Below are 26,835 nucleotides of genomic sequence, written 5' to 3'. Positions count from 1 at the left end.
AGAGAAAAAATACAATTTGTGAAAAAATAGAAATTCCAATGTTTAATAAATCAGCGCCACAGTGTTGTAAAACAATGGAAAAAATACATCAGTGCTTGTGTGGCCCCCCACTTGAAATTCTATCTGCTGTGACTGCTTACCTTGCGTAAACGTTAAAAAGTATCAGTACAGAGATTAACTGGCCCCTGCATTGTTTACACCTCAAATTCAGAGTGTAAACTCCGGCATTGTTCCACCTGCAACACTTCTATTGTTCACACCTCTAAAGACCAGTACTGTTCACACCATACTCTGCCTGCCCCATGCTCTACCTGCCATATGATCCCTTTGTGTGCCATACTCTTCCTGCCCTATACTCCATGTGTGTACCATACTCTGCCTACCCTATGCTCCCTGTGTGTGCCATACTCTGCCTGCACTATGCTCTTTGTGTGTGTCATACTCTGCCTGCCCTATGCTACCTGTGTGTGCCATACTCTGTCTGCCCTATGCTCCCTGTGTGTGTGTACTATTCTGCCTGCCCTATGCTCCCTGAGTGTGTGTCATACTCTGCCTGCCCTATAATCCCTGTTTGTGCCATGCTCTGCCTGCCCTATAATCCCTGTTTGTGCCATACTCTGCCTGTCCTATACTACCTGTGTGTGTCATACTCTGCCTGTCTTATTCTCCCTGTGTGTGCCATACTCTGCCTGCCCTATGTTCTGTGTGTGTGTGTGTGTGTGTGCCATACTCTACCTAGCATTTGGTTTTTGGTGTGCTATCACCATTTATGTGGATATAGACTTAAAAATTGTTGTGGCAACATGGGTGTGGTTAAAAATGGGGAGTGGTTAACACTAGCTTCCATTATCAGCTCCCCACCATGAAGACCAGAATAATTCTGGCCTTCGGTACCACAGAAGTTGGACAGCACTGACAAATATAGTAAGAAATTATTTTATATTGCTGGAGTAAACATACTGGTTTCAATATTTATCTTTTTAAAGAGTGATACAAGAAAATCCTTTACTTTACAAGCAATTCAAGATAATTTGCTGGAAGGAGAGGAAACATACACAATCCAGCTTGTTTCTGGAGACTATTCAGTGATATCTCCAGTAGATGGTGAGTAGCCAGTCAACAATTATTATTCTTTATAAGATTCCCTGTCTTGCCACTATAAACACATACACTATACACTATATGCACAGGTTAGATATGTTGCTGGCTGTTTAACGATATAGATGAAAAGAAGTTCGATATGTGCCATAGTAAGTTTGGGTGGGGCTTCACTTAGCTTTCTTGCTTGAAAGCTTAGGTCTGTAAAGATGTGCCCTTATGTTTTACTGTAGAACAGAGAAAGGAGGTCCATCTAGAACTGGGGTCCCCAACCTTTTATACCTGTGAGCCACATTCAAATGTTAAAAGAGTTGGTGAGCAAGACAAGCATGACAAAAGTTCTTTGGGTTGCCAAATATGGGCTGTAATTGTACATGTGTGGACTGTAAGTGTACAGGAGGCTCTGACCTGGTTTTTAAGCCACAAAAACCAGGAATTCAAAAATAAGTTCCTGCTTTGAGGTCACTGGGAGCAACATCCAAGGAGTTGATGAGCAACTCGCAAGCCACTGGTTGGGAATCAATGATCTAAACGCACACTGTAGCAAACTGTATTTGCCACATGCAAACAGGTTGCTTAATAATTTCATGGGCTGGCAAAGGCTATACTAAACTTTTGCAAATAACTAATTTTTTTAACAAAAGAACAAATATTGACATTGCACATATTTTTCTGTTAACTTTATTACATTCTCCCCCCACATGAGAAAGATAGGAAAGCAGCTGATATAAGTATAACACAAATGCTGAGCTCAGTTACATATTGCATGCCTCTAGTGGAGGTCAATCACTTATCAGGTACAGTAAACATTCCTAAATGTAAGGGCCTGGCAACTTACTCCCCTCTCATCTGTGCCCTGTTCATTCTGAATGCAACAACAATATAATAGCTATTTACAATGATGACTTTATGTTTCGTTTTCCTATAAATATAAACACTCCTAGGCAAATTAAATCATTATGTCTGAACTATTGTTGTGTTGCATTCTAGGAACTGCCATTGTTATCATTACTGGAGATACTGGAGCATCTGGAGTTGTTGGAATAGCGCCATCATCGAGAAATATCATAATTGGTGAACCGTTTGGAAATTATAATGGTACTGCCTACATCAGGTAAGTTTTCCCATTAATCAAAATTATAGTTCAGTAGAGTAGGAATTTTAGTATATTTTTTTCTTTCTTTTCTTTGTATTTTAGTTGCCTGCAGCTCTATATAGTAGTTTTGATGCACTTACTGTTTTCATTCTATTCTATGCAATTTTGTCTCTTTAGTCTTGTTCGTGGTCCTGGAATCTTCGGTGAAATCACAGTATATTGGAATATTACTCCAGCATATGAAAATGAATTTCTGGAAGTCACAGGTTCACTGATAATGAGAGATAGGCAATCAGCTGCTGTTGTTCTTATTCAGGCAAGTGTAACATACCTTCTCAAGTAAAGTAAGAGGACACGGCGTGACCTGTTTGATCACAGAATATGATATTTCCCGGACTAGTAGCATTACTTCTGCTACTTAACTTCCCATACCCCAACCAATATTTGTTTCAAGAAAATACTTTAATATACCGATAAATAGAATATACTGATTTCAGTATTTTCCGTTTGTTGGGTTACTAGATATGGGCAAACTTGAGGCTTTTTATTTTATTACCTTATAAGAGCTTAGTTAGATGGTGGACAACAGACTAGTTCTTGGTGGCCAGAAGAGTTTTGTCCATTAATCACTGGCAGATTGTACAGAGGATTTAAGTCTGAAAAAATTAGGAGATGTTTTAAAAGAAAAACACATTCCATCAACTGTAAGCAATTCTACATGCTTTGAAAAACTGGGTAGACCGATTTCAGAGCAAACTTAATACCCAAAGCAATATTAATTTTAGCAATATTAGACAGAGGAGCCTTGAGTACTACTTCTTAGACCAGACTTGCTTATTGAAAGTTCTTATTTTCACAATTTGAAGATGCTAGCCTTCTGTTTTTTCCTGTCAGGGTAATAGACATGCTTCATGCTAGAAAGAAAGCAGGCACATATACAATGTGATAGGGAGAGCCTGTGTTGCCTAAAAAGTACATAAACAATGCTACTATATGCACATTTACCAGTATCTCAGTGGGATCCAAATCTAGTCCTGGAGACTTTGCAGAGATCTGTCATTCTCATAGACTAGGATAGTGTGAGAGCTAGATGTTTTTCTGCATTTTTCTGAGGTGGGGCATCCATGTCCTCCAGGACATTATAGTTTCTCTTTTCTACCCAAATCTAAAAGACTCAAAGAAGACTTTTCTCCATAAACTAATATGCGGTACTGCAAGTAGTGGTGTTCTGATGTTCTTAGTTATATCAAGTTAGTGTTTCTTTTTTTCAACAATTTTTTCTTTCACTGTTTCACTGTTGTTTTACAGTGTCTTCTACATTTTTTCTCCCCACCACATTCTGCTATAGTGATGTGAATGGGTGATCCAAGAAAAGGGGTGGGGTCGATTTTACTCACCCATATATCTTTTTCTTGGGGTTTCTTAAAGGCAATACAGTAAGTGCTACCTACCATAAATATAAGTTATGCTTTTCTTTTGGACTTTTTTAAATACTACATGTAAATGACAGACCTAAGAGAGAGCATCTGACCTGCACATACTTTTTGTGAAGAGTACAACATCTCTGTGGTGCCCTTGCTACCTCTATAGTAATCCTATATTCTGCATTAGTCCTAAGCATATTTGTTTGTTTTTTTAGGCTATGGATGATAATTCCCCTGAGGAAAAAAGCTACTATCAGTTTCAGCTAAGTAAAGTCAGCGAGGGAGCAACCATAAATGAATCTAGCATGTTTGCAAACATAACTATGGCTTCTAGTGACCTTCCTTATGGAAGCTTTGAGTTTTTACAGGCACTTCTGCAAATATCTGAAGATGAAATCTGGGTAAGGCCTTGACAAATTGATGGTGTGACTTCCTGTAAAGCAATACATTGCACTATCCTATTCCCACAAATGGTATGCTAGGCAATAGGGAAAAGGAATGATGTGAAACTATAGTATAAAGCAATACTGACATATGTAAAATATCATTAAGGTACTTAAAGGGGGCCAGTCACCCTAAGAAATAATTCCAAATCCTATTTTATGATTTTAGTCAAGCAAAAAAAAAAACAACTTACAAAATGATTTCAATCTTATTTCTTTTACAATCCACAATCAAAAGCAGACATGCACCATTTTGTGGAGTATGTGGGGAGTGCAGTGACATCCAGAATGTGCAGAATCGAAAGTGAAAGTTATTGCCTTCTCCGCCTCTAGAGGTGGGGCAGGCAATATATGATTGACAGCTGAGACTTTTAAATAGGTTTATAATGGGTATGGAAGTTTTATTTAAAAAAAGAGAATTGGGTTTCATGTTTTATTTGAAAAGGACTTTTATTATACAGCCTTGGTGACAGGTCCCCTTTAAGAACTAAGCTATGTTATGTAAATAAAGATAAATGAGTAAAAAGTGTATGTTATATCTTTAATCTTTATACAATAATTAATATACTCATTTATAGTTTTGAGGTGCTCCTGCACTTGTATAATGTTTGTATAATGCATTTTGTATATGTCGAGATATAAACAAAGTTGTATAAAGCTATAATACATTTTATAAACTTCTAAGTCAGATTTTCATTTTATTTTGCCTTTTATTTAATTAGACAAATACACATCAGGCTCTAAAAGGGAAAGGGGGACGGATTTTTCTTTAAATTTTGAACCTTTTTTACCTATGTGTCTGACTGAGTTCAAATTACTTTACAGTTGATAAATTTATTTTATTATAGGCAGAATTGTATGTGCCTTGTTATTTATTAGTATAGTTATTAAGTACCTTGACTTAGCACATTGTTCAAAAGCTCATCTAACTTTTGGTCTATTTTTAATTCTACTTTCTTTCACAGGCTAATGTTACTGTTACTCGTTCTGGTGGCAGATTTGGAACAGTGCTGCTGAAATATCAAACAGTGAATGGATCAGCACTGAGTGATCTGGATTTTGTTCACACTGTCGGGCAGCTTGTATTTAACCCAAATGAAACAATAAAACATGCGTCTATTAAAATACATAATGATATTCTTCCCGAAGGTCCTGAAGATTTTTTTGTTGTTATACAGGAAGTAAAACTTACAGGAAGGTATGAAGCTATAGAGTTTAATGTGATATAATAATTTTATATAATAATGTTAGATTCACTTACTGTAGGAATATTTTTTGAGTGGTGACTTGGTTCATAAAGAAAAAAAAAACACTGAAACATACAAGATTGTTCCTTTGGGCAAAAACAACATAAATGTTAGTTATTTACTAAATTGAATTGCATTTAGACTGATTTAATTAGGAAGGTTTTTGTGGATGACAGACTTTGGAGCTCTAGGCAGTGTTAGTCAGTGTCTGCTAGTGCTAATAAATCATTTCTTGTATAAAAATGTTCATTGAGTCAAGGGATGAAAGCATAATTGTTCCCTTTTTTTAGATTCTTGACCTCATCCTGAGTATTCAGTTTGTTTTTGTGCACCAGTGCAGAGACACTCATCTAGACTGGCAAAACAAATGAAAAAATTGGCTTTGATCTCTTTGGAACAGTTTTGCTTGCAAGGGGACATAGTAACTATTTTCAATTAATTTTAAAAGCACTATAGCATAGTTAGAAGATTATCTTTTTTCACCCATATGTGACCAATGGACAGAGGCCATCTACTGTATTTAAAATGGAAGAAGGGCAAGTTCCCAGGTGTTCCCAAATTGTGAGGACCCCTTCCCCCATTGGAAATTGCAGCAACTGGCTGAGGACCAGTTAGGGAATGATTTGCATAGAACACACACCTATTTGATCCCCAAGGTACACCTAAAAGCCTTATCTTAGACTGAGATTTGGAACACTTCTTTCCTGTCCTCGATATTCCTGCAATGAGCTCTTTGTTGCTGAAAACAGTATTCCATTTTGTCTCCATCCTTGTTATGAGATAATTGATCCAAATTTTCATTCTTAAAGTTGGCATGAACTGAAAAAAACTGATTTAAGGCAACACACATTGTTCTTCACTGTGAGTGTGGTGGGGTGATAAGGGATTGGATGTTTTCTTGGACAGTCAAAGTAGCAAAATACAGGGCTGTAGTTAGTCCTATGTGCAACTGTAGGCAAAGTTTGTCAATGTTTGTATAGATAGTTAAGATAAATATCTTAATGTGGGGATTTTATTGCATATGAATTACATATTCCTATTGACATTACTTTTTTTAGGGATTATGATCATACTGTTAGAGCAAATGGACTTCAACTCGATCAAGCACCTATAATAGGAAACAATTCATTGGCTAGAATCATCATTCAAAAAAACGATAATGCAGAGGGCATCATTGAGTTTGACCCCAATTTTATTGATATCCAAGGTACTGTGGGATTACACACCTTACGTTGTATCTAAACCTAGATATATTTTATTTAAGAAAAATAATAATAATGCATATTTGCATTTTATCATTGGTTTATTAGCAGTGGCTGGTGTGTTAATTATATTATGCTATCTTGCATACTTAATTATTATAATGTATAAGAAGTCACCGAGGATTTCCATGATCATATAAAGGCATGAGGCTGAAAGCTGAGGACATTTATACATGTTATGGAACTCCAATGTGCCTTCAAATATTTTTAAATACAAACGTTTCAATAATGTGACAGAAATTACTTTGTTTAGCAATGGTTATAATTGATGACATTACTACGCACCCTTTAATAAACAAATATTTTTCAGGATATTCATGTTTCTTGTGTATTGGAACAATAAGGGGCCCATTTACTTAGTTCGAGTGAAGGAATAGAATAAAAAAAACTTCGAATTTCGAATGTTTTTCTTGGCTACTTCGACCATCGAATTGGCTACTTCGACCTTCGACTTTGAATCGAACGATTCGAACTAAAAATCGTTCGACTATTTGACCATTCGATAGTCAAAGTACTGTCTCTTTAAAAAAAACTTTGACCCCCTTCTTCGCCACCTAAAACCTAACGAAGTCAATGTTAGCCTATGGGGAAGGTCCCCATAGGCTTTGCAATCTTTTTTTGGTCGAAGAAAAATTGTTTGATCGATGGATTAAAATCCTTCGAATCGAACAATTCGAAGGATTTAATCGAACAAATTGTGGTAAATCCTTCGACTTCGATATTCGAAGGATTTCCATTCGGCAGTCGAATATCGAGGGTTAATTAACCCTCGATATTCGACCATAAGTAAATTTGCCCCTAAATGAAATGTCGAGACATAATTGATATATTCTAGTAAAACCAGACTGACATATTTACGTCCAGAGAAGAAATATAAAATGTGTTTAGCATATTATTCTTATGAAGTCTTCCTGCCTTGCTAGGGTAATTTCTGTATATGTGTGTGTGTGTTTTTTCCCCTGTGTTTTCTTTAGTAGAACATGCTATAAAGATATTTGAATCTAAGTAATGTATACAGGAGAAACAATTTCCTATATTTAGTTAGGGGTTCTCTTTGGGAGGGTATGAGTACATATTTTCTTTTTATTTGGAGCGTTTACCACTATATTTGTACACTATACTATAATTTCATATTCTATATCCTAACAGCATTATATGTAAATAACTTTGATTTCATGCACTGTTTTGCTAGTGGAAGAAGATGTGGGAACGTTTTCCATTCCTGTGATGAGAATATATGGTGCATATGGATATGTGACAGCTGAATTTGTGTCCCAGAGTATTTCTGCATTGGCCAATGGCATTGATTACACAGTACCTAATACTTCCGTTACGTTTCAGCATGGGCAGCAAATGAGTTTTATCAACATCTCCATTATTGATGATGAAGAAAGGTATTTTAATTGTATTAATATAAAATGTCTTTATATTATTATATAGTATTATTTTTCATCACAAAAATACACTTTCAAAATTCATGTTCAAAAATAAATTTCAATGTAATAAATATCAAAGATGCTTTATTTTCCATTTACAACTTATATTACCCCCCCCCCCTCCTCCACCAAGCCCTGTGACAATTAGGATTTTTCAGTAATTATATCAGGGAACATTCCCTGCATTGGAACTTTCATATCATTGACTAAGAGTTACAATGTAAAACATAAATATGATATTTATCTGGTCAGGTGTTCCCTTCTCTGTATTTACCTATAAAATGTTTTTAATAACTTTTAGAAAATGCAAATTCTTTTTGTGTTTTGCTTACAGCGAATTTGCTGAGCAATTTGAAATACGGCTTGTGGCAGCAAGTGGGGGTGCAATCTTGGGCAGTCACCTTGTGTCTACAGTAACCATTGCGAAAAGTGATTCCCTCAGTGGCGTTGTGAGATTTCTTAATCAAAGTCAGATCACTCTCCCTAATCCCAATGCATCGCTCAGTTTGCTGCTGGCTTTGGAGAGGACAGGTGGTAACTTAGGAGCATCTCAGGTATTGTACACATGTCTAATTCTTGGTGATCCATATAATGTTAGTCCACGCTGGTAAAGGAGATTGTAAATAAGAAACATGCTTAAATGAATATGTGTGTGTATATATATAGAGAGAGAGAGAGAGCGAGAGAGAGAGAGAGAGAGAGAGAGAGAGAGAGAGAGAGAGAGAGAGAGTCTAAGATGTATATAAAAAATATTTGTAGAAGAAATATATTTCATTTTGTGTTTGTCTCCCTGGGAATTTTAGATTTTTTGGAAAATATTGGGACCTAATTCCAGGGAAACCGTCCAAAGTAATAATGATGACTTTGGTGAACCTGTGAATGGATCTGTGCATTTTAATGATGGAGAGGGAGGTATAAGAACTATCAGCCTGCTGATTCTGCCACATGGAGAAATAGAGGTGGAAGAGAGATTTAACATTCTGTTGAGCGTTGGAAGTGGAGATGCTACAATTGATCGCAAAGCTGGAAATGTCACATTGATAGTAAGTACATTTATTACATACTGCATTTGTTTTTGTACAGTAAAGCCATCAAATTCTTATGGCAATGATTATATTCCTTTGTTGTACTAGAGCTTTTTACATACAAGTACATACAGTGCCTTGCAAAAGTATTCAGGCCCTTGACCATTTCTCTTATTGTACTGAATGACAAATCATACATAGCAAATTTGTTTTGTGATATTTTAATATTATGACACTGTATTAAGTGCCTCATAAAAGGAAGTTGGGCGGAGCATCATTCCATACTGGCTGCTTCTTATCAGCAAGGACTGGAGCAATAAAAATAGACCAAAATCACTACCAAACATTATGCATCGTTGGTACAACCCAAAAGACTTTAAGCTGTTGTTGCTAAAAAACAAGGTGACTCTAAAATATATTAAGGTGTGGGGATTGAAAAAGTATATTAGACACATATTTCAGTATTTTTATTTATTTGTAAGATTACAGTCTATTTGAAATTTTAAATATACAAGTAACAATAATACAAGAGTATTTTATTAGCACATAACGCCCAACACCAATGTCAGTGAGGTGAAATAACAAAATCACTTCAAAGCCAATGGTAGAGAGTGACTGTTTAAGAGAGCACACACAGATATACATTCATTTGTTTTTTTTTCCCTGCAGATAAAGAAATTTGGTGACCCCAATGGAATAATCCAGTTTGCACCTGAATCTCTTTTGCTGAAAAACTATACAGAGCCAGAAGTGACTGAAGGACCTTTAAATATAACACTTCCTTTAAAGAGGGTTCAGGGAACTATGGGAAATTTAACGGTAATGTGTTTTTCCTTGTTTTCACTAACTGATTTTATTGTAAATTTTGTTTGAAAATTCGAGGAAGGTGGGGGAAACCCTTATACTTACCCAACATCTTACTCACTGTTTGCGACCTTGCCCACCTCTCTCTCAATAAAACAGACCACACCACAGGTTCTTTATTGGCCACAGCTTCTTTATTAATTTTATTAACTATTTTTTCAAAAACATTTTAACATCCATAACATTCCATATCAATTATTTTTTAAACTGTCCTGATTAACTTGGGCAGATGGTCCTGGGATTACCATACTGTGCATTGTACCTCTGTACCGCTGCACACATCATGTCTTTTTATTTATTTATTTATTTACCCATCAGCTGCAATACACTGACTCAATGGTATTTTCCTTTTTGCCACCAGGGGGACCCCATGCTGAGTTGGCCCGTTATAAAGTATATCTCCATTTTTCCGGAACCCATCATAGTTCCACCTTTTTTCTCTCTGATTTCCCAGGACCACCACTCAGTGGGATTTGTTATAGGCAAAGTATAAGCAATTTTTTTCAGTTCCGAGTTTTTCGAATGTTTGCAAACTCACAAATTTTATTTAATCAAATATTTATATTTTGATTTATTAAGGCAAACAGGCAAACAGTTTTCGAGTTTTCTAAAAATGTAAGTTTATTAAAATTAGAAGAAAAACTCTAAAATTACACAAATTTGAATAAGTAGGCCTATAAGGGGGTAGTTAATCAATGCTAACATTTTTTTAGGTAAAATTTGAATTAGAGCTTCAAAAACTCAAATTTTAGATATATATTAAGCACAGAAAATGTTGAAAAACTTCAAATGTAGAAAATTCAACATCTGAAAGCCACCAAGTTCATGTAGAAATCAATGGGAGTTGTCCTAAGCAAAACATAAGCCTTTTTTTCATTTCGTTTATCAAATGGTTGTGTTTTTTTTCCACAATTCATTCAAAAATAGAAAAAACATCAAAAATAACAAATTTGTGTTTTGGTGTATGACATTTTCATCATGAAAGGAGAAACAATATGTTAATGTAAATTATGCTTTACACATTAACGATATGTGACATAATTAAAAATAATAAATACTATAAAATGTAGACATTAACTTTGTTACTACTTAAAGCAGCTAATTTGACTATTTCCAATCTGTCTTTTAAGATTCACTGGCAGTTGAGCAGTGCCTCAGTTATCCAAGGTGACTTTGCAGCACTAATGGGTTGGGTTATCATCCCTGAAAAGCACAACAGCGCTGAGATCATCATTCAGCTCCTTCCAGACGATGAACCAGAACTGGATGAGACCTGCATGGTCCTCCTGACCAGTGTGGAAGGAGGTGCAGATTTGGATAATGACAAACGAGTTGCTCAGTTTACTGTACTTGGAAATGATGAACCTCATGGAGTATTTGTTGTTTTCCCTGCCAGCCAGTTCATCATTGTGACTAGTGACTTGAGTCGTTACATCCAGATTAATGTTTCTAGACTTGCAGGGACCTTTGGCAATGTGTCTGTAACTTACATGATTTCCGCCGGAGGACGAGAACAAGAATTCTTTGCTGAAAAGTTTGTAGGAAATGTGCTGATTAAAGATGGTGCCACGTATGGCCTTAAAACAGTGCCAATTAGCAGCCAGGTAAATATGTCTCCACTTAATGCAATGAACATGCACTTACATTACTGTAATTTACATCTGTTTTTATGTATTATTGTTGCTTGTTTGCAGGCTTTCCTATCATCTGGCTTTAATTTTACTCTTGAACTGACTAATGTAACACTGATGGACCAGAGTAGCTATGCAATACCCCAAATAGGAAAAGGACAAAAGCCTACTCCAGTATCAGTTCCTAAAGATGCTGCCAATTCAGAGGTACAGTACATTATGCCATACAGTTTATTAGCCGTAGCTTCACTGACTGGCCACTAGATGGAAAACAAATGCAACTATTCCTATGCTGTCAAGTAAGGAAAGCTGTTGGAAACAAAAATGTCTGTCTAACCAGAGTTTATGCCTGGTTTTTGTTGTAAGCTTTACAGAAGAATATATATAAACATATATATGCACTGAAATATTTTTTTCTTTATACTAGATTGGTTTTGAAGCTGTTGTGTTTCGGCTTTCTAACGTTACATTAGGAGAAGGCAAAGCAGTCATATCTAGAACAGGATTGTATGGCTCTGTAACAGTGGGCTGGAGTGTTGGATATCCCCAGGGTTTCATGCCACTCAATGTTGACCTTGGTAAAATCACTCCAGGATCTGGTAAGAAATGAATTGCTTAAACGATTAGGTTTAAACAATATCAATAATGCATTTTGCGTGACATTTTTGTGTTTTGTGGACTAATTTTATCTAAGAAACTTTATTTTTTTGTGTTTTTTTTTTATAATTTCCATTATATTCTTTATCTTCCCAGTAGCAAAGGAATAGGGGTCCCACCTTTCACCCATTTCTATGCTGGCATATAGTGTAGAATTATCATAGGAAAAGTGTGCATAATTTGTCTTTAACTATATAGACTCTACATTGTCTCCTTTAAGGGACTGGAATTGTAAGTAGTGAATCAAACTCATGCAATTACTGGTAGTAACCACAGACCTGCTGCACTATAGACTGAGAAATGGATAAACATATTTCTGTCCTTGTTAGTAATCCGCCCATGGTCTGCAAAACTGATCTCTACAAGAAGCAGCCATTTTTGTTTCTGCAGCCCAAACTGTATTACCCCTTACAGTTTCATCACCTTTTAATCATGCAATACTTTTGAGCTCTTCATGCAAACTATAGAAATTATTTTGAAAATACTCTATTGTTTTATAATTAATCATATTGGATACTTGCACAACATGCCTTCCACATAATCAAAAAAAATATGATAAATATGATTTGCTGCCTAACTATTTACAGTAACAAAATGATGTTTTGCATTATGAACGGTCTCACTCTCCTTCATAATAAGTAAGAAAAGAAGGATTAACTGGGAGGGTTAAGCCTAACTAAATCCTTTCCTCCTTCAGAGACACAATACAGTCTTAAAGAACCTCAATTAAATGTTTTATTAGAATTCTGTTGAACAGTACTGAACACAGGGGCATAATGCTTGTTTAATGAACTGGAAAAATATAATCATTTTCTTTCTTTGCAAAGAAGGGGTGCAGTTAGAAAAGCAGTGTTTTTTTTTATATCTAGCCAATCAAAATGTTAAACTGTGATTAGTGCTATAAATACAGAAAGGAATCAGCTTTGGCCTACATAACAATTCACTTTATTTACCAAATGTATATGTATTTTTCTCTCTATCTTTTCCTAGGCACAGTGACTTTTATGCATGGAGAAGAGAGGAAAATAATCTCAGTTCGTCTGGAGTCAAATGGTAGCGTCCCTGAAGCATTTGCTTTGCAGCTCACTCAGCTGATCAGCAATATGTCTGGTGGGGTTCGTTTAAAGTAAGAATACAAACTGTTACAAAATGTTAAATATATATATATTGTGTTGCGTTACTAGCTTACCATTATCCATTGCCCACTTGATTATTGAACCCATAGTTGCAGAGTGAAAATTGCTGTTGCACCTTTATGGAAAGGACTTTCTGTGCCATCTTCATCAGGAATAACAGATTCTCTTGTATGATCAAATGCGGGCGATGCTCGACTATAACTCACCGCTTGTTGTGGATTCGGGTGCAAGCTGCACCCACTTATAACTCCAAGAAACACACGCTGCAGCACTCTGAATCCTGTGAAAGTGGTTTATTGCGCCAACAAACTAGGCAATGTTTCGGGCCAACGCTTGAGAAACATTGCCTAGTTTGTTGGCACAATGAACCGCTTTCACAGGATTCGGAGTGCTGCAGCGTGTGTTTCTTGGAGTTAACAGATTCTCTTGAATACTCTACATATATTGTCAACACGTGATTTTTTCTTTATCAGGCCAGGATTTACATTTTCGGAATTTGAACCAATGGGAGTTTTCCAGTTTTCTTCAAATTCAAAGTATGTAACCGTAACAGAGGATGTAAAGACGGTTGCACTACATGTCCAGAGGTTGTATGGTTTTCAAGGGAACATTACAGTTCTGAGGTTCCAGACCGTTCCAGGAAGTGCCAAAGCAATAGAGGATTATGTGCCCGTTTATAACGGAGAACTGATATTTCAGAAATATCAAATCAGCTCTGTCATAGAAATTTCAATAGTAAATGACAACATTTATGAAATGGATGAAACTTTTTACCTGAACCTCACGTCTGTGGAAAATGTTGGTGTCTACCAATTAAAATCTCTATTAAACGTTGATTCCAGTCTTGCAACAATAACAATTTTGGCCAATGACTTAACTTCTGGATTTGTTAGCATTGGACCTGTCACCACATATGTGGAGGAAGACACTAACAATAGTGCTTTAAATACAGTTTATCTTCATGTCAAGAGAAGTCGTGGTTTTAGTGGAGTCGTTCATTTCACACTTACAGCTTTTGGAAAATTAAATGCAGCAGGAGGGCTAAAAGGGCTGCCTTTTGAGACTAGTCATAAAGCTTCAAATCTGTCCTGGGCCACAGAAGTCTTGGATTTCGAGGAAAAGTCCATGCTTATCACACTGCTAGATAGTGAAGTGGAACGTAATATCTCACTCAAGATTCATGATGATGAGGAGCCTGAAGGTTCTGAAGTATTTTATGTATTCATCAAAGATCCACAAGGGGGAGTTCAGATTATAGATGGGAGAGATGAAAGCGGATATACATCATATGCGACTATTATAATTCGAGGTATGTGAACTCCCTTTACTTTAGCATTTACCTTGGGCATATTTTGTTTATGACAAGTTAAGGAGAACCACTGGTTTAAGTAAGATTTAAACACCATTAAGATTAAAGCAATGTGCGATATTAAAATTCAGCTGATCCACACTGTAATTTCTGTGATTCATTTTGGCTTGCAGTCATTTTTAAAATTTCACTGTGCCATAGAAAAGCTGTTTTCTATGGGAAGTATCTTCTGATGGGGAAAGGCATTTTTATATAATTCACTCTTACCTGTGTGCCATTGTCTTTATAATGTGATGTGCATAGACGGGGAATAAGTGACCAATGCGTCATCTCCATTGAAAGCTGAAAGCATTCTTGAACTGTCATATTCCATTATTAACAGGAAGTAGGCCTCCTTAAAGAAGAACAGATACAACAATTAAAGTTTTACACAAAAGAAAGAGAACTTCTTTTGTATTGTTTTTATTTAGATTTTCTGCAAGCTACACCTTAAAAGTCATTGTAACTTTTGGAACTTGTCCCTGAAACATAGTAACTAAGCCTTAGACAGATCCAACTAGGAGCATAAATAATTAAAAAAGAGGAAAAAATTGTATCCTCTCAGAAAGCAAACGCTAAAAGGGTGGGTTAAAGTATGCACTTTGATTTTCTACACATAGAAAGAGTGAACTGACAAATTGTTATTGTAGGAAGTGACATGCAGAATGGCATACTGGGATTTGCCATGGAATCACAGCAAGGTTGGATTGATGAAGATTCTGTAAAACGCACAGTACAGCTTTTGGTTTCAAGACAAATTACCCGGTAAGGCTGGAAAAGCAATAATGATATGTGCAATACATTATAATTTACAACGTTTGTAATTTTTTTCCCTTAATTTTTGCATTTATTTTGTTACTAGATCATGACAAACTTTTGCATATATAAATGCTGTGATGAAACACCCCATGTAGTAGTTGGTTTCACTGTTATCATATTGAAGAGACTGATATTGTAATGTAAGACATTAGTGCTGTAAAATGGTTACACAAATGTTGACATTCTACAGGAAAGAAATTAGTACATTAAAAGAAAAAGAATGGAAGTGGGAAGTACACAAGTAATGTGTCCTTGTAAGTATGGAAGGACAAAGCAAAGCAAAAGGTTAGCATTGAGGCTGGTAAGAATAAAGTGCTGGGGCAGCTGAAACTTTAAAGAGATACTGACCTTTTTTACATGTACCATAAAATTGACTTTTAGTGATGGGCAAATTTATTCGGCAGGTGCGAATTAGCAACGATTTTTCAGCATTTTGCCACTGATGAATACATTTGCGAAATTTTTTTTTGGCGAAATTAACGGACATCCCATTGACTTTAATAGGTGCCGGCGTCCAGTGTCAAAATCGGCATTTCGCCGTTTTGCCCATTGCCCAAAATCGGACAAATTCGCCCATCACTATTGACTTTCTTGCTTCTTATAATTTTGCCATAAAGTATTTGCCCAATGCGTTTACATTGCTTTTTACACATTTACATCTGACTCCCTGTGTTTCCCTATGAGGGGGCTGCCATATTTGTGCAGCAGGAGTCTGTTAGCTTTAGAAACTTTAACTGACAGGCTGAGATGTGTGAAAAGGGCATTGCAGCAAGGAGTAAAATAAATCTGAAATTATTTTATATATATATGCAAAATAGGCTTGGACCTGTATTTTCAGAGGGAGGTAAGTTGGCTGATGGAGCAGGGAAAAAACAGAGACAAAGACAGAGACTGTTTTCATCTGTTTACACAATGAAGGAATTTAATAAAGGTTTATTTTATAATCGACCCAATTTTAATAATACTCTATTGGTGACTGGTTGACTTGGGGCAGAGAATATACCAGAACATAGGAAAGTAAACAGGGGTCCAGGACCAGATGGTATTCATCCCATGCTACTAAAAGAGCTTATCTCCGTGTCTGACAAACCACTTATTTAATTCTCCGGAATTCTTTGAGGTCTGCCATAGTGCCATCAGATTGGTGTATTGTTTATGTGATGTTTTTATTCAAAAAATAGCTTAGATCTGAGCCTGAAAACTATAGGCCTGTAAGTCTGACTTCAGTGGCAGGAAAGCCTTTGGAAGGGATAATAAGAGATAAGATACTTGAATACATTACAAATCATAGAATGAGTTTGTGCTAGAATGGTTTTATGTGTGAAAGATCTTACCAAACAAATGGAATTGTCCTCTATGAGGAAGTGAGCAGAACCTCCAAAGTGGTACATTGAACCCAGTGAAAAGCTCTGACTCAGGCTTCACTGAAGAGGTTTTGGGGCTCTACTGGTGTCAGTGTTCCCCAGCACAAAACAAGAAATGCTGTCACGATTCATGAATCAAATTTGTTGGAAAAACGTCAATTGTAGTAGAAATTGAGCTGGGGAAAAACTATAACTTTGAGTTGTTAAGCAAAGCTTAGATTATAAGCACCATGGTACCAAGGTAAGGTGTTTGTTGAGAAAAACATTGCACTGAGTTTTATTGACATTTTATTCCAGGGCTTTTGAGGATGTAAGAGTCTTCTGGCGTGCTACCTTCAATAAAACCGCAGTTGAACTTTATAAGGAGGAAGTGAACCTTGTTAATGAGCTACAGTTAATATCAGGACACACCGTCTGTAGCGCAGGCCAAACACAGTGCATCATTACTGTGGAAGCAAAACCGGACAAGGTCAGTGCTGGGCAATGGATAAAATTTGATTTCACAGAAGCAAATGTTCCGATCTGTGATCTGATGTGTTCTTTGAAATCTTAACAGTGATAATTGCTTTTTTACAGCACCACATAAGAGATAAAAATGTTATGTATTCATTACTTAAATGTACAAGGAATACTGTGTAACCTCAGTTCAATGGGGGGTTGCTAATATGTCAAGCACCACCTAAATGTAACTTTAAGATTTTACCCCAGACACAGTACCCTCATCTTACTTACCTTAAAAATAGGGATGTTGTGTTATTTTTTCCCTGGGCCTTTTCCGTTAAGAAGGAATACATTTATGTTTCAGAAGAATAATTTATATGTGACGTACCATAACAAGGTCTTCAGGAAAAATCCAGACTGTTCATTTGAGCCTATGTATGTATATGTAATAATGCTAATTTTTGTGCACAACTTTTTTTGTAATGGGATTTAAATGGTTCATTAAGGAACACCACCACAAGTGGAGTATTATAAAAATGTCCCAAATTGTGCCGAACAAGCTTCCTCCAATGAATAATGTGCACTGTTGGAATTATGGAACTGATGCAAATTTTATGGTACTACTAGCAGGTTGAATAAGTACAGGTAGGTTGTGTAGTAGCACCAACAGACAGAATCATGTTAATGCATTACAGCTGCACACATTGGTGCTCTGGAAGTGATGTCATCTCAGCTCTGCAAATGGCTGAGCTCCCAAAATTGCAAGGTAACTGGATGCAACTGGACATCCAGCCTCAATGACACTGGAATAAAAAAAATCATGTCACTTTGTGTTTGAAAAGTTCACTTAGCACCATACACCGCTTTCATAAATGAGCCTCTTAAGATTTTTCAGCCTATAAAATAATTTGCTTGTCACATTTCAAAAAAATCTGTGTATATATTTTATGCACTATATTGCCAAAAGGATGTTGATACCTTCCTATCTACCATTTTATTCAAAAACCAAGGATATTAATATGAAGTTAGTCTTCTCTTCTTCTTCTACTGCTAAAACAGCTGTTATGCTTCTTTTCTTGCAAAGGTTTTCCATTAGATGTTGGAACATTTGTGGGATTTGCTTCCATTCTTATGTAATAGGTCAGTCACTGAACTTTGTAGATCAGGCCTGGCTCACAGTTGACATTCCAATGTATCCCACAGGTGCTTACTTAGGTAGAGGTCAGGGTGCTCTGCTGGCAAATCAAGTTCTGCAAACAAATTCTATATTTTGTGCACATGCTGTTGCCATAATGGGTCTTTTGGACTTGGGCATTGGGGCCCACCTGGGGTGCGACAACAAGGACCTTCCTCATAGCTACCCACCCTCCCTACGTCCAAACTCCATGCACACGTGCTATGCATTGTGTCAGGTACTGCTGATCTCCTTCTGCATAACAGCTGGTGGCCGACTGGGGGAATGGGCCTGGGCTAGTGGGGCCCATGAAGTCCAGAGCCCACCGAGTTTTTTCCTGGTGTCCCGCCAGACCTGTGGGGGCCCCTACACCCACCTGGCCATGCATCTGACCTACCCAGTCCCACTCCGATCTCCCCAAACCCAGCAGCCTATCCACTTATGTCAGCAATAATTTCGATTTTTAGACAGGTCCATTCTCACAAAAGGGGAGAGCAGTGTTCAGTTAAACAAATAACAGAAACTCTTACGCTAGGATGTCATAAAGTTGCTCTTCTTGATACCATAGGAACTTCACAGTCTTTCACAGGATGGATACAACTTTTATATCAGAGACTCATAAATATGGACAGAAATATCTTAGAATACAAAATACGATTCATTATATTTAATTGATGAAGTGCCTGCAACATTAAATGCAATTTTCCATTGTAATCTATATTGTTACAGGTGCCTGAATTTGAAACATATTTCTATGTTGAACTGTATCAAGTAAGTGCTGGGGCATCAATAAACAGCAGCTCTAGATTTGCCAAAATAATTCTTCTTGAAAGTGATGCCCCTTATGGCCTTATTTATTTTGCCGTTGGCTCGAGAGAAGCCACTGCACATAAGAAAACCACGATCATTAGCCTCCAGATTTCTAGGGAGTCCAGCTCAGCCCAGTCTATTTCTGTTGGATTCACTATGCAGGTAAGATCTGACAAACTTCTTATCAATTTAACAATAACATTTTCACAAATGTAATATTTGCTCTTTTAATATTGTGCATCTTGTTGACAATTCTTTCAAATTAAAATTACACAGTAATGTACAGTAAAAACACTGAAAAAAAACATTTCCCTTTGTGCCAAGAATGTTTTGTTTGCAGATATTTAACATAGAAGTCTGCAATGGTCCTTAGTGATCCATCCTCTGGTGGAAAAAAGATTGTGCTTTATATAGATTCCACAAGAGTACCATGTATGTAATACAGGTTTGGGACCTGTTATCCAGAATGCTCGGGACCTGGGGTTTTTCCGGATAACAGATCTTCATACTGTAAGTCTACTAGAAAATCATGTAAACATTAAATAAACACTAAATAAATCCAATAGGCTGGTTTTGCTTCCAATAAGCACTAATTATGTCTTAGTTTGGATCAAGTACAAGATACTCATATGCATGATTGGCTGCTTCAGGTTCACTCTGAAGCAGAAAATCACTCTGAGTTGTCCTAAATGTTGAATAAAGATTGTCCATGCCCCCACTACCTAAAAACTTAAATGGGTTGTTCACCTTTAAATTAACTTTTAGTATAATGTAGAGAAGAATATTCTGAGACAATTTGCAAGTGGTTTTCATTTTTTATTATTTGTGGTTTTTGAGTTATTAAACTTTTTATTCAGCAGCTCTCCAGGTTGTAATTTCAGATAGGATCTGTTCATAGGGTCCAATTTACCCTAGCAAACATACATTGATTGGAATAAGAGACTGGAATTTGAATAGGAGGGGGTTTTAATAGAACAATGAGGAATAAAAAGTAGCAATAACAATACATTTGCAGCCTTACAGAGCGTTTGGTTTTTAGATGGAGTCAGTGACCCCCAATTTAAATGCTGGAAAGAGTCAGAAGAAGCAAATAATTCAAAAACTATAAAAAAGAAAAAGTGAAAGCCAACTGAAAGGTTGCTTAGAATTAGACATTCTATAACATACTAAAAGTTAACTTGAAGGTGAACCAACCCTTTAACATTACAGCTCTGCATGTGAAACTTCACAGACAGACAACAGATTGACATTTTAAGGTTTTTTTTGTCAGTGGCTCAATAAACCCATCAATTGCTACAACTAAAATTTACAAAATACTTTTTCGACTATGGCATGTTGGATTTTTATAGCAATGCAACCAATATACAGTGCAACACAGTATGTCCGCATAAAAGCCTTATCTAAATAAAAATGCTACATGGTCATCTAACACTTCATGTGACACTTGCTCTCAGTCCAATAAATATTTTTATTATCCTTAAGGAACTGAAATCTTCCGAAAAAATTGGACATACAAGTATCTCTGCAGCTGTTGCAGGAAGGGATTTTGTGAAATCAGAGGGAATACTTACTTTTAAAGCTGGACAAAGAACTGTTGTTCTAGATATCACCCTGACTCCACAAACAGCATCAATCAATCCGTTCCCCAAGCGGTTTCAGGTTTTACTTGTGAATCCCACTGGAAGTGCCAAAGTAGATCCATTATATGGTACTGCCAACATCACCATATTGTCCGATTCCGCGTCCCAGTCAATGTGGGGCTTAATTGATCAACTGCATCAGCCCTATGAAGAAAGCATTTTCACCAGCGTTCTACAGACGCTCAACAACAAGGCTAATTCTGAAGTCTCAGAAGAGCAACTTGGGGCTATGTTAAATATCATGGAAAAGGTAGGGCCCACATATACATTTCCAGATTTATATGTGAGTTATGAATATGAGTTATGTCCTGTTGGCCTGATCAGTTTAAAGAAAAATTGTTAATGCCCGTAGTGGTTAGATATAACTTTATAATTAACAAGAACCATGAATATCCTTATAAACTAGTGATGTCATCAATAATGATAATCAGTGCTTAGTGATAGTGATGTCATCTCTGTCATGTGACTCATCAAAACTTATGTAAATACAAAATGTACCCCTCCCCCTGTTGTAAAACAGTGCAGGTATGGGATCCCTTATCCGGAAACCCGTTATCCAGAGAGCTCCAAACTACGGGAAGGCCATCACCCATAGATTCCATTATAGGCGAAAAATTTGAATTCTAACTCTGAGGTGACTTTTAAAATACAGTTATGGGACAGTAAAGAATACACAGGACCTGGTGTTATCTGGATAAGGGGTCTTTCCAAAATTTGGATCTCTATATCTTAAATCTACTAAGGTCTACTTAAGTCTACTAAGAATCATTTAAACTTTAATTAAACTCAATAGGGTTGTTTTGCCAAAAAATAAATATATCTTAGTTGGGATCAAGTACAAGGCACTGTTTACTATCACCACGAAAAAGGAAATCATTTATAAAAATTTTTAATTATTTTGTTAAAAGGCTATGTAAGATGGCCTTCCTATAATTTGGAGCTTCCGGATAACGAGATTCCAGATAAGGGATCCTATACCTGTATTTATTTTATGTTTTTAATTATAATAATTAACTTCTTAAACACTGGGGTGCCAGGGTTTTTCTCAAAAAGAAGAAAAGGTTTCAGGCCATGGGGTGGAGGGCTCTCGATATCAGGTTCTCTGGTGGGCCCTTGGTGTCCCTGTGTCAGCATTATTTATAACACAAATGATCATGTGCAGTCACTTTACATTCTTTAAACTGGCAGAGATTCCTCTAAATCTAGATGGTGACACACCAAATTCTGGACAGAATATTCTCAATCTAAAGTTGTCAGGAGTGTGACAGATGTACAAACCAGTAAGAGCTATAGCTGATCAACTACTTATCTGTGTATTCAAACTGCACGCCATCATCTTCCTTAACGGACCAGGATTTATATCCCTGCTTCATTACAGACAGGATCAATAGAAATGTGCTTATTTTTTTTTTTTTTTGAATTGGCAGCTTTCACTTAGGATGAACCTAAAATCCGGTCTACTGAGGCTGTTAACTTCTTCCCCAGTTTCATAGATAGACTTAGTGTGGATGCAGAGACTTAGCCCATCATCTCTATCCCATATTATACCATTATGGCTGCATGGTGGTGAAATACAAGGGTATGAGATAGGCCTTGTACATTATCTTGGTATCTGCCTGTGCTTGATTTATCACTGTGCTCAGCAACCTCAGCCAGAAGAGATTCCTAACCTAGTAACCCAGAATTTATAGTGAAAACACGGAATTATATTATAAAGCATTGAACTATAGTGCAACTAAATTGGTTAGAGGAACGGAAGACTTAAATTATGAGGGTAGACTGTCAAGGTTGGGGTTGTTTTCTCTGGAAAAAAAGGCGCTTGCAAGGGGACATGATTACACTTTACAAGTACATTAGAGGACATTATAGACAAATAGCAGGGGACCTTTTTACCCGTAAAGTGGATCACCGTACCAGAGGCCTCCCCTTTAGACTAGAAGAAAAGAACTTTCATTTGAAGCAACGTAGGGGGTTCTTCACAGTCAGGACAGTGAGGTTGTGGAATGCACTGCCGGGTGATGTTATGATGGCTGATTCAGTTAATGCCTTTAAGAATGGCTTGGATAATTTTTTGGACAGACATAATATCAAAGGCTATTGTGATACTAAACTCTATAGTTAGTAAAGGTATGGGTATATAGAATTTAATTAAAAGTAGGGAGGGGTGTGTGTATGGATGCTGAGTTTTCATTTGGAGGGGTTGAACTTGATGGACTTTGTCTTTTTTCAACCCAATTTAACTATGTAACTATACCAACTTGGATGTGCTAAAACCTGCATTGCAGCAAAGATAATTTTAATATCTTCAGGTGGTTTCCTGGAATACAGATATGTGATAGGGAAAATTAATTCTCTGTCTCATGCCATTTAGAAACATTTTAAATGTCTCCATGTTTCACTATCATTTATTAATACATAATCTATTTTCAGATAGCAAATGAAGGTGAAATACAAATTCTAACAAATGACAGTCGAGCTCTTTTCTACGAAACCCTGTGTAGTCTCGCAAGCCCTGAGCGCTTAGATACACGTGGGTATAGCCCATTGATTGATGTAGCTGAGAAGTATGCCTTCTCTCTCCTTAATGGAGTGGAATGTGGATCTCTTGGTGAAAGGTAAATATATCACATTTTGCTTTAGTTATACCATTTATATGCATTTATATTTGCTAACAATACTAGGATTACCTGTAGAAGGTTTTAGTAAGTTCACATATTGAAATGTAGAGTAATGGATACATTGCACTTTTTTTGCAATATATTCCAGGCATTAGGCCAGATTCAGTTCTTAACTTACTGGTTATTACCTGAAAATGCCATTAAAAGGGTGGAACACCTTTAGGTAAACTTTCATTTTATAATTATTTGCCATTTTATTCTGACTCTTTCCAGCTTTCAAATGGGTGACTCCATCTAAAAAGCAAATGCTCTGTAAGGCAACAAATGTATTGTTATTGCTAATGTTTACTTTCTTTCATCTTTCTAGTAAGGTCCTCTCTTATTCATATTCCAGTCTCTTATTCAAATCAAAATTAACAATGGATGGAGGGCACACCAATTTAGCAAAATATTTAGTGGAGCAAATAGAGTAACTAAATACAGTACAATATATCCATCGGTTCACAAACTCAAAAGTACAAAAAATTCAAAGTGTGGTATATTTAAAAAAAATGTTTTACTGTTATGCTGGATAAACATCAAAAACAATTCAATATTGAACTAACAAGTACTGTGTACATACATCATATAAAAGAACATATACTGCAACAAACAAGGGAAAGTTGTGCTCACCACTATTTTTTAAAACCATTAGGTGGGGGTGCAATGAGGGTGTGACCACAAAATACATATAGACAAATACAAGAGGTCCTCTGCACTCAACCCATTATCAATATATTTAAGACAGAGACATTTGTGCATACTGCTACTGAAAAATGCCTTACCCTTTAAACAAAACAGGGATTGTTTGTCCATATATTGCAATATATTTAAGCTGGCCAACTACGTCAAAGTCATCCCATATCTGGCCAGTCCTACACTCAATTTTCATCTGATTCATTAAGAGTTCAATTGCTTAATTATACATTTTACAAAGGGACTAGGTTTTACCTACAACTTACTTGCTGCTTTCAAAGTAAAACTCCCAAACTTGGCTGCCCTTTTATTAGACACCAGTGGGATCACCTGACTATAGCTGGGAAGGGTGGGAGCTACAACATGGAGCTGGTCACTACTCCTGTATAAACTATAACAAACAAGGTTAATGGTTTTAAAAAATAGTGGTGAGCACAACTTTCCCTTGTTTGTTATAGTTATACAGGAGCAGAAATGCCCCTTGTTCAAATCAATGCATAGTTGTTAGGGAAATGTGGACCCAAACAACCAGATTGCTGAAATGGCAAACTGGAGAGTAACATATGTGGTTTAGCTGATATCGGTCATGAGAAAATCTTACTTCTGGGTTTATCAAATGAAAACTCAATAAAAGTCAGTTGGGAAAGTTGGAATTAGGAGAAAAGTTTTCCCGGTCAAATTGAGTCCGGCCCATGATCTGGTTGTTTATAATTAGCTCAGCCATTTTGTTATTTCTTGTCTGTTTTCTAAGGATGCACCAAATCCACTATTTTAGGATTTGTCTAAATCTTTTGTGAAAGATTTGGTCAAATCCCAAACGCAAATTGGGGCAAGGAAATGTAACAAAGAACATTGCGTACAGCATGCATGACTCATGTGACATAAAGTCGTGTGATTTTTGAGTATTTGAATTTGGTTCAGCCATGCACTTGGATTTGTCCAAATCCAAATCCTGCTGAAAAAGTCTTGACCAAATCTCGAACTGAACCCTGAATTTGGTGCAACCCTCCTGCAACTTGTGCCTAGTCAAAGTCTTTGAGGGGATCCAAGTTTTGAGCTAAACTCACTGGAATGCTCCGGTATATAGTGAAGTGGGTTGAGAGTATGAATAAGTTGATTGCACCAGTAAAACCTTAAATCCTTGTCCTTTAAAAACTGCACTCTGTCTATCCTGTGTGGTCTGTATTTACTATAAAATGTACAGTAAAATGTACAGTAAATTAACTTATCCGTGGTCTATATTATGGAGCTGTACCTTGTTGTTTCACTTGTTCAAACACGGATCTAACAATGAGGATTTTCTTCTTGAATAGCAATACTGATCTTAGCCATACTAAATAAAGATTGTAGGTATTGTACAGCCGGCGTTTGTGTACTATCTGCGCCTGATGCTAATGACTAACAGCTGCTGTCCCATGCGTATAAACCTCCAACGTAAGCAAAAACTTACTGCTTGCTCAACGGTCACATGAATAACCGTCTCTGTATTTTTTTCATGTCCCGTTGATGGATCCGTGTGTGTTTGTTGAACGTATTCAAAGGAATCTGTTTTTAACCACCAACAATGAGATATTAGAAATCTTTAACCACAAGTTTCTGTCAGTTTCTGTTTCGTGTTAATGATAACATGATGTGCTTTGCAGAAGTCTCTAATGTCATGTCAGCATTCTTTTTCCATGCATATTTAGCAAGACTAATTCTGGTTGTTCTACTTAGTATGTTTCTTTTTTTAAATGTTTATTTAGGCAACTTTGCTACATGGAACATTTGTAAATGCCATATTCTAAAGGCAACAGCCCTGTTAATGCTTACACTATGTAAATGTCTCATTGTCCTCTGCTACAAGAATGCAATAAATTCAATGAGTAAACGTCTGCACCTTTGTGCAGAGTAGCAAGTTCATGCCACTGGGCAGGTGTGAATTGGGTAAAAGTATCAATAGTTTCAAACTCAGTTTTATAGTAAAGCAGTGCAATAGTCACACACTCCCAGGGCTTAGCTGTAATAGAACAAATAGTTATTGTGTAATTATGCATAATGCAGTACTTGAGGGTCATTTGCCTTTGACACATACAGTTCTTACTGTTTCTAATGAGTAATCATAAAGCAGAAGTTAAAGAGCCCTACTGCATGTAATTAAGAGACCTTTATGTATAATATGTTGTGCATTTTCAACAGTATGGTGTTCTTTATCACAATCAGCAGTTATTACTCAGACTAGCCCTATGAAAATGTTTAATATATAATAAGCACATCCCTGATTGCTGCTTTGCTTTGGATTTACTAGAGATGCAGACCACTAAATTAAGTGCATCTTAAAATCCCACAGAATGCGTTGCTGTGAGCAGGACATCAGCTGTCATGGTGCCCGATACTACAAAGTTAGCAGGGCTTGCTCCCTAGCGGAGCCCCGATTAGGGGACCACTGGGCCCCTGTGCAGAGGGCCCTATCAACAAGTAAATGGGCCACATGAATGCATGCCCCTGGTGTTCCACTTTAACACCCATTATACTAAAATCCCACACCTGACCTCCCCCCAAGCCTCACCCACTTTTCTGCACACAAA

At 36.7% G+C, this 26,835-nt stretch overlaps 1 protein-coding gene across 1 annotated transcript in view; it reads left to right on the top strand.

Annotated features, from left to right (window-relative positions):
• The window catches only part of LOC108695679 (adhesion G-protein coupled receptor V1), a 208,008-nt gene that overhangs the window by 86,975 nt on the left and 94,198 nt on the right, over positions 1-26,835 (top strand). The window contains exons 59-78 of the mRNA XM_041568538.1: positions 987-1,104; positions 2,089-2,212; positions 2,372-2,510; positions 3,834-4,019; positions 5,027-5,259; positions 6,367-6,515; positions 7,763-7,964; positions 8,341-8,560; positions 8,810-9,049; positions 9,701-9,850; positions 11,026-11,499; positions 11,590-11,733; positions 11,954-12,125; positions 13,174-13,309; positions 13,793-14,628; positions 15,318-15,432; positions 17,148-17,319; positions 19,195-19,437; positions 20,758-21,165; positions 23,346-23,530. Coding sequence (XP_041424472.1) covers positions 987-1,104; positions 2,089-2,212; positions 2,372-2,510; positions 3,834-4,019; positions 5,027-5,259; positions 6,367-6,515; positions 7,763-7,964; positions 8,341-8,560; positions 8,810-9,049; positions 9,701-9,850; positions 11,026-11,499; positions 11,590-11,733; positions 11,954-12,125; positions 13,174-13,309; positions 13,793-14,628; positions 15,318-15,432; positions 17,148-17,319; positions 19,195-19,437; positions 20,758-21,165; positions 23,346-23,530 — 4,646 coding nt within the window. The remainder of the gene's footprint in view (positions 1-986; positions 1,105-2,088; positions 2,213-2,371; positions 2,511-3,833; positions 4,020-5,026; positions 5,260-6,366; positions 6,516-7,762; positions 7,965-8,340; positions 8,561-8,809; positions 9,050-9,700; positions 9,851-11,025; positions 11,500-11,589; positions 11,734-11,953; positions 12,126-13,173; positions 13,310-13,792; positions 14,629-15,317; positions 15,433-17,147; positions 17,320-19,194; positions 19,438-20,757; positions 21,166-23,345; positions 23,531-26,835) is intronic.

This window comes from Xenopus laevis, chromosome 1L (assembly GCF_017654675.1).
Source record: "Xenopus laevis strain J_2021 chromosome 1L, Xenopus_laevis_v10.1, whole genome shotgun sequence".
In the NCBI taxonomy this organism is placed as follows: Eukaryota; Metazoa; Chordata; class Amphibia; order Anura; family Pipidae; genus Xenopus; species Xenopus laevis.
Note: the sequence above shows the minus strand (reverse complement) of the source record. Positions and strands in the feature narration are given on the sequence as shown.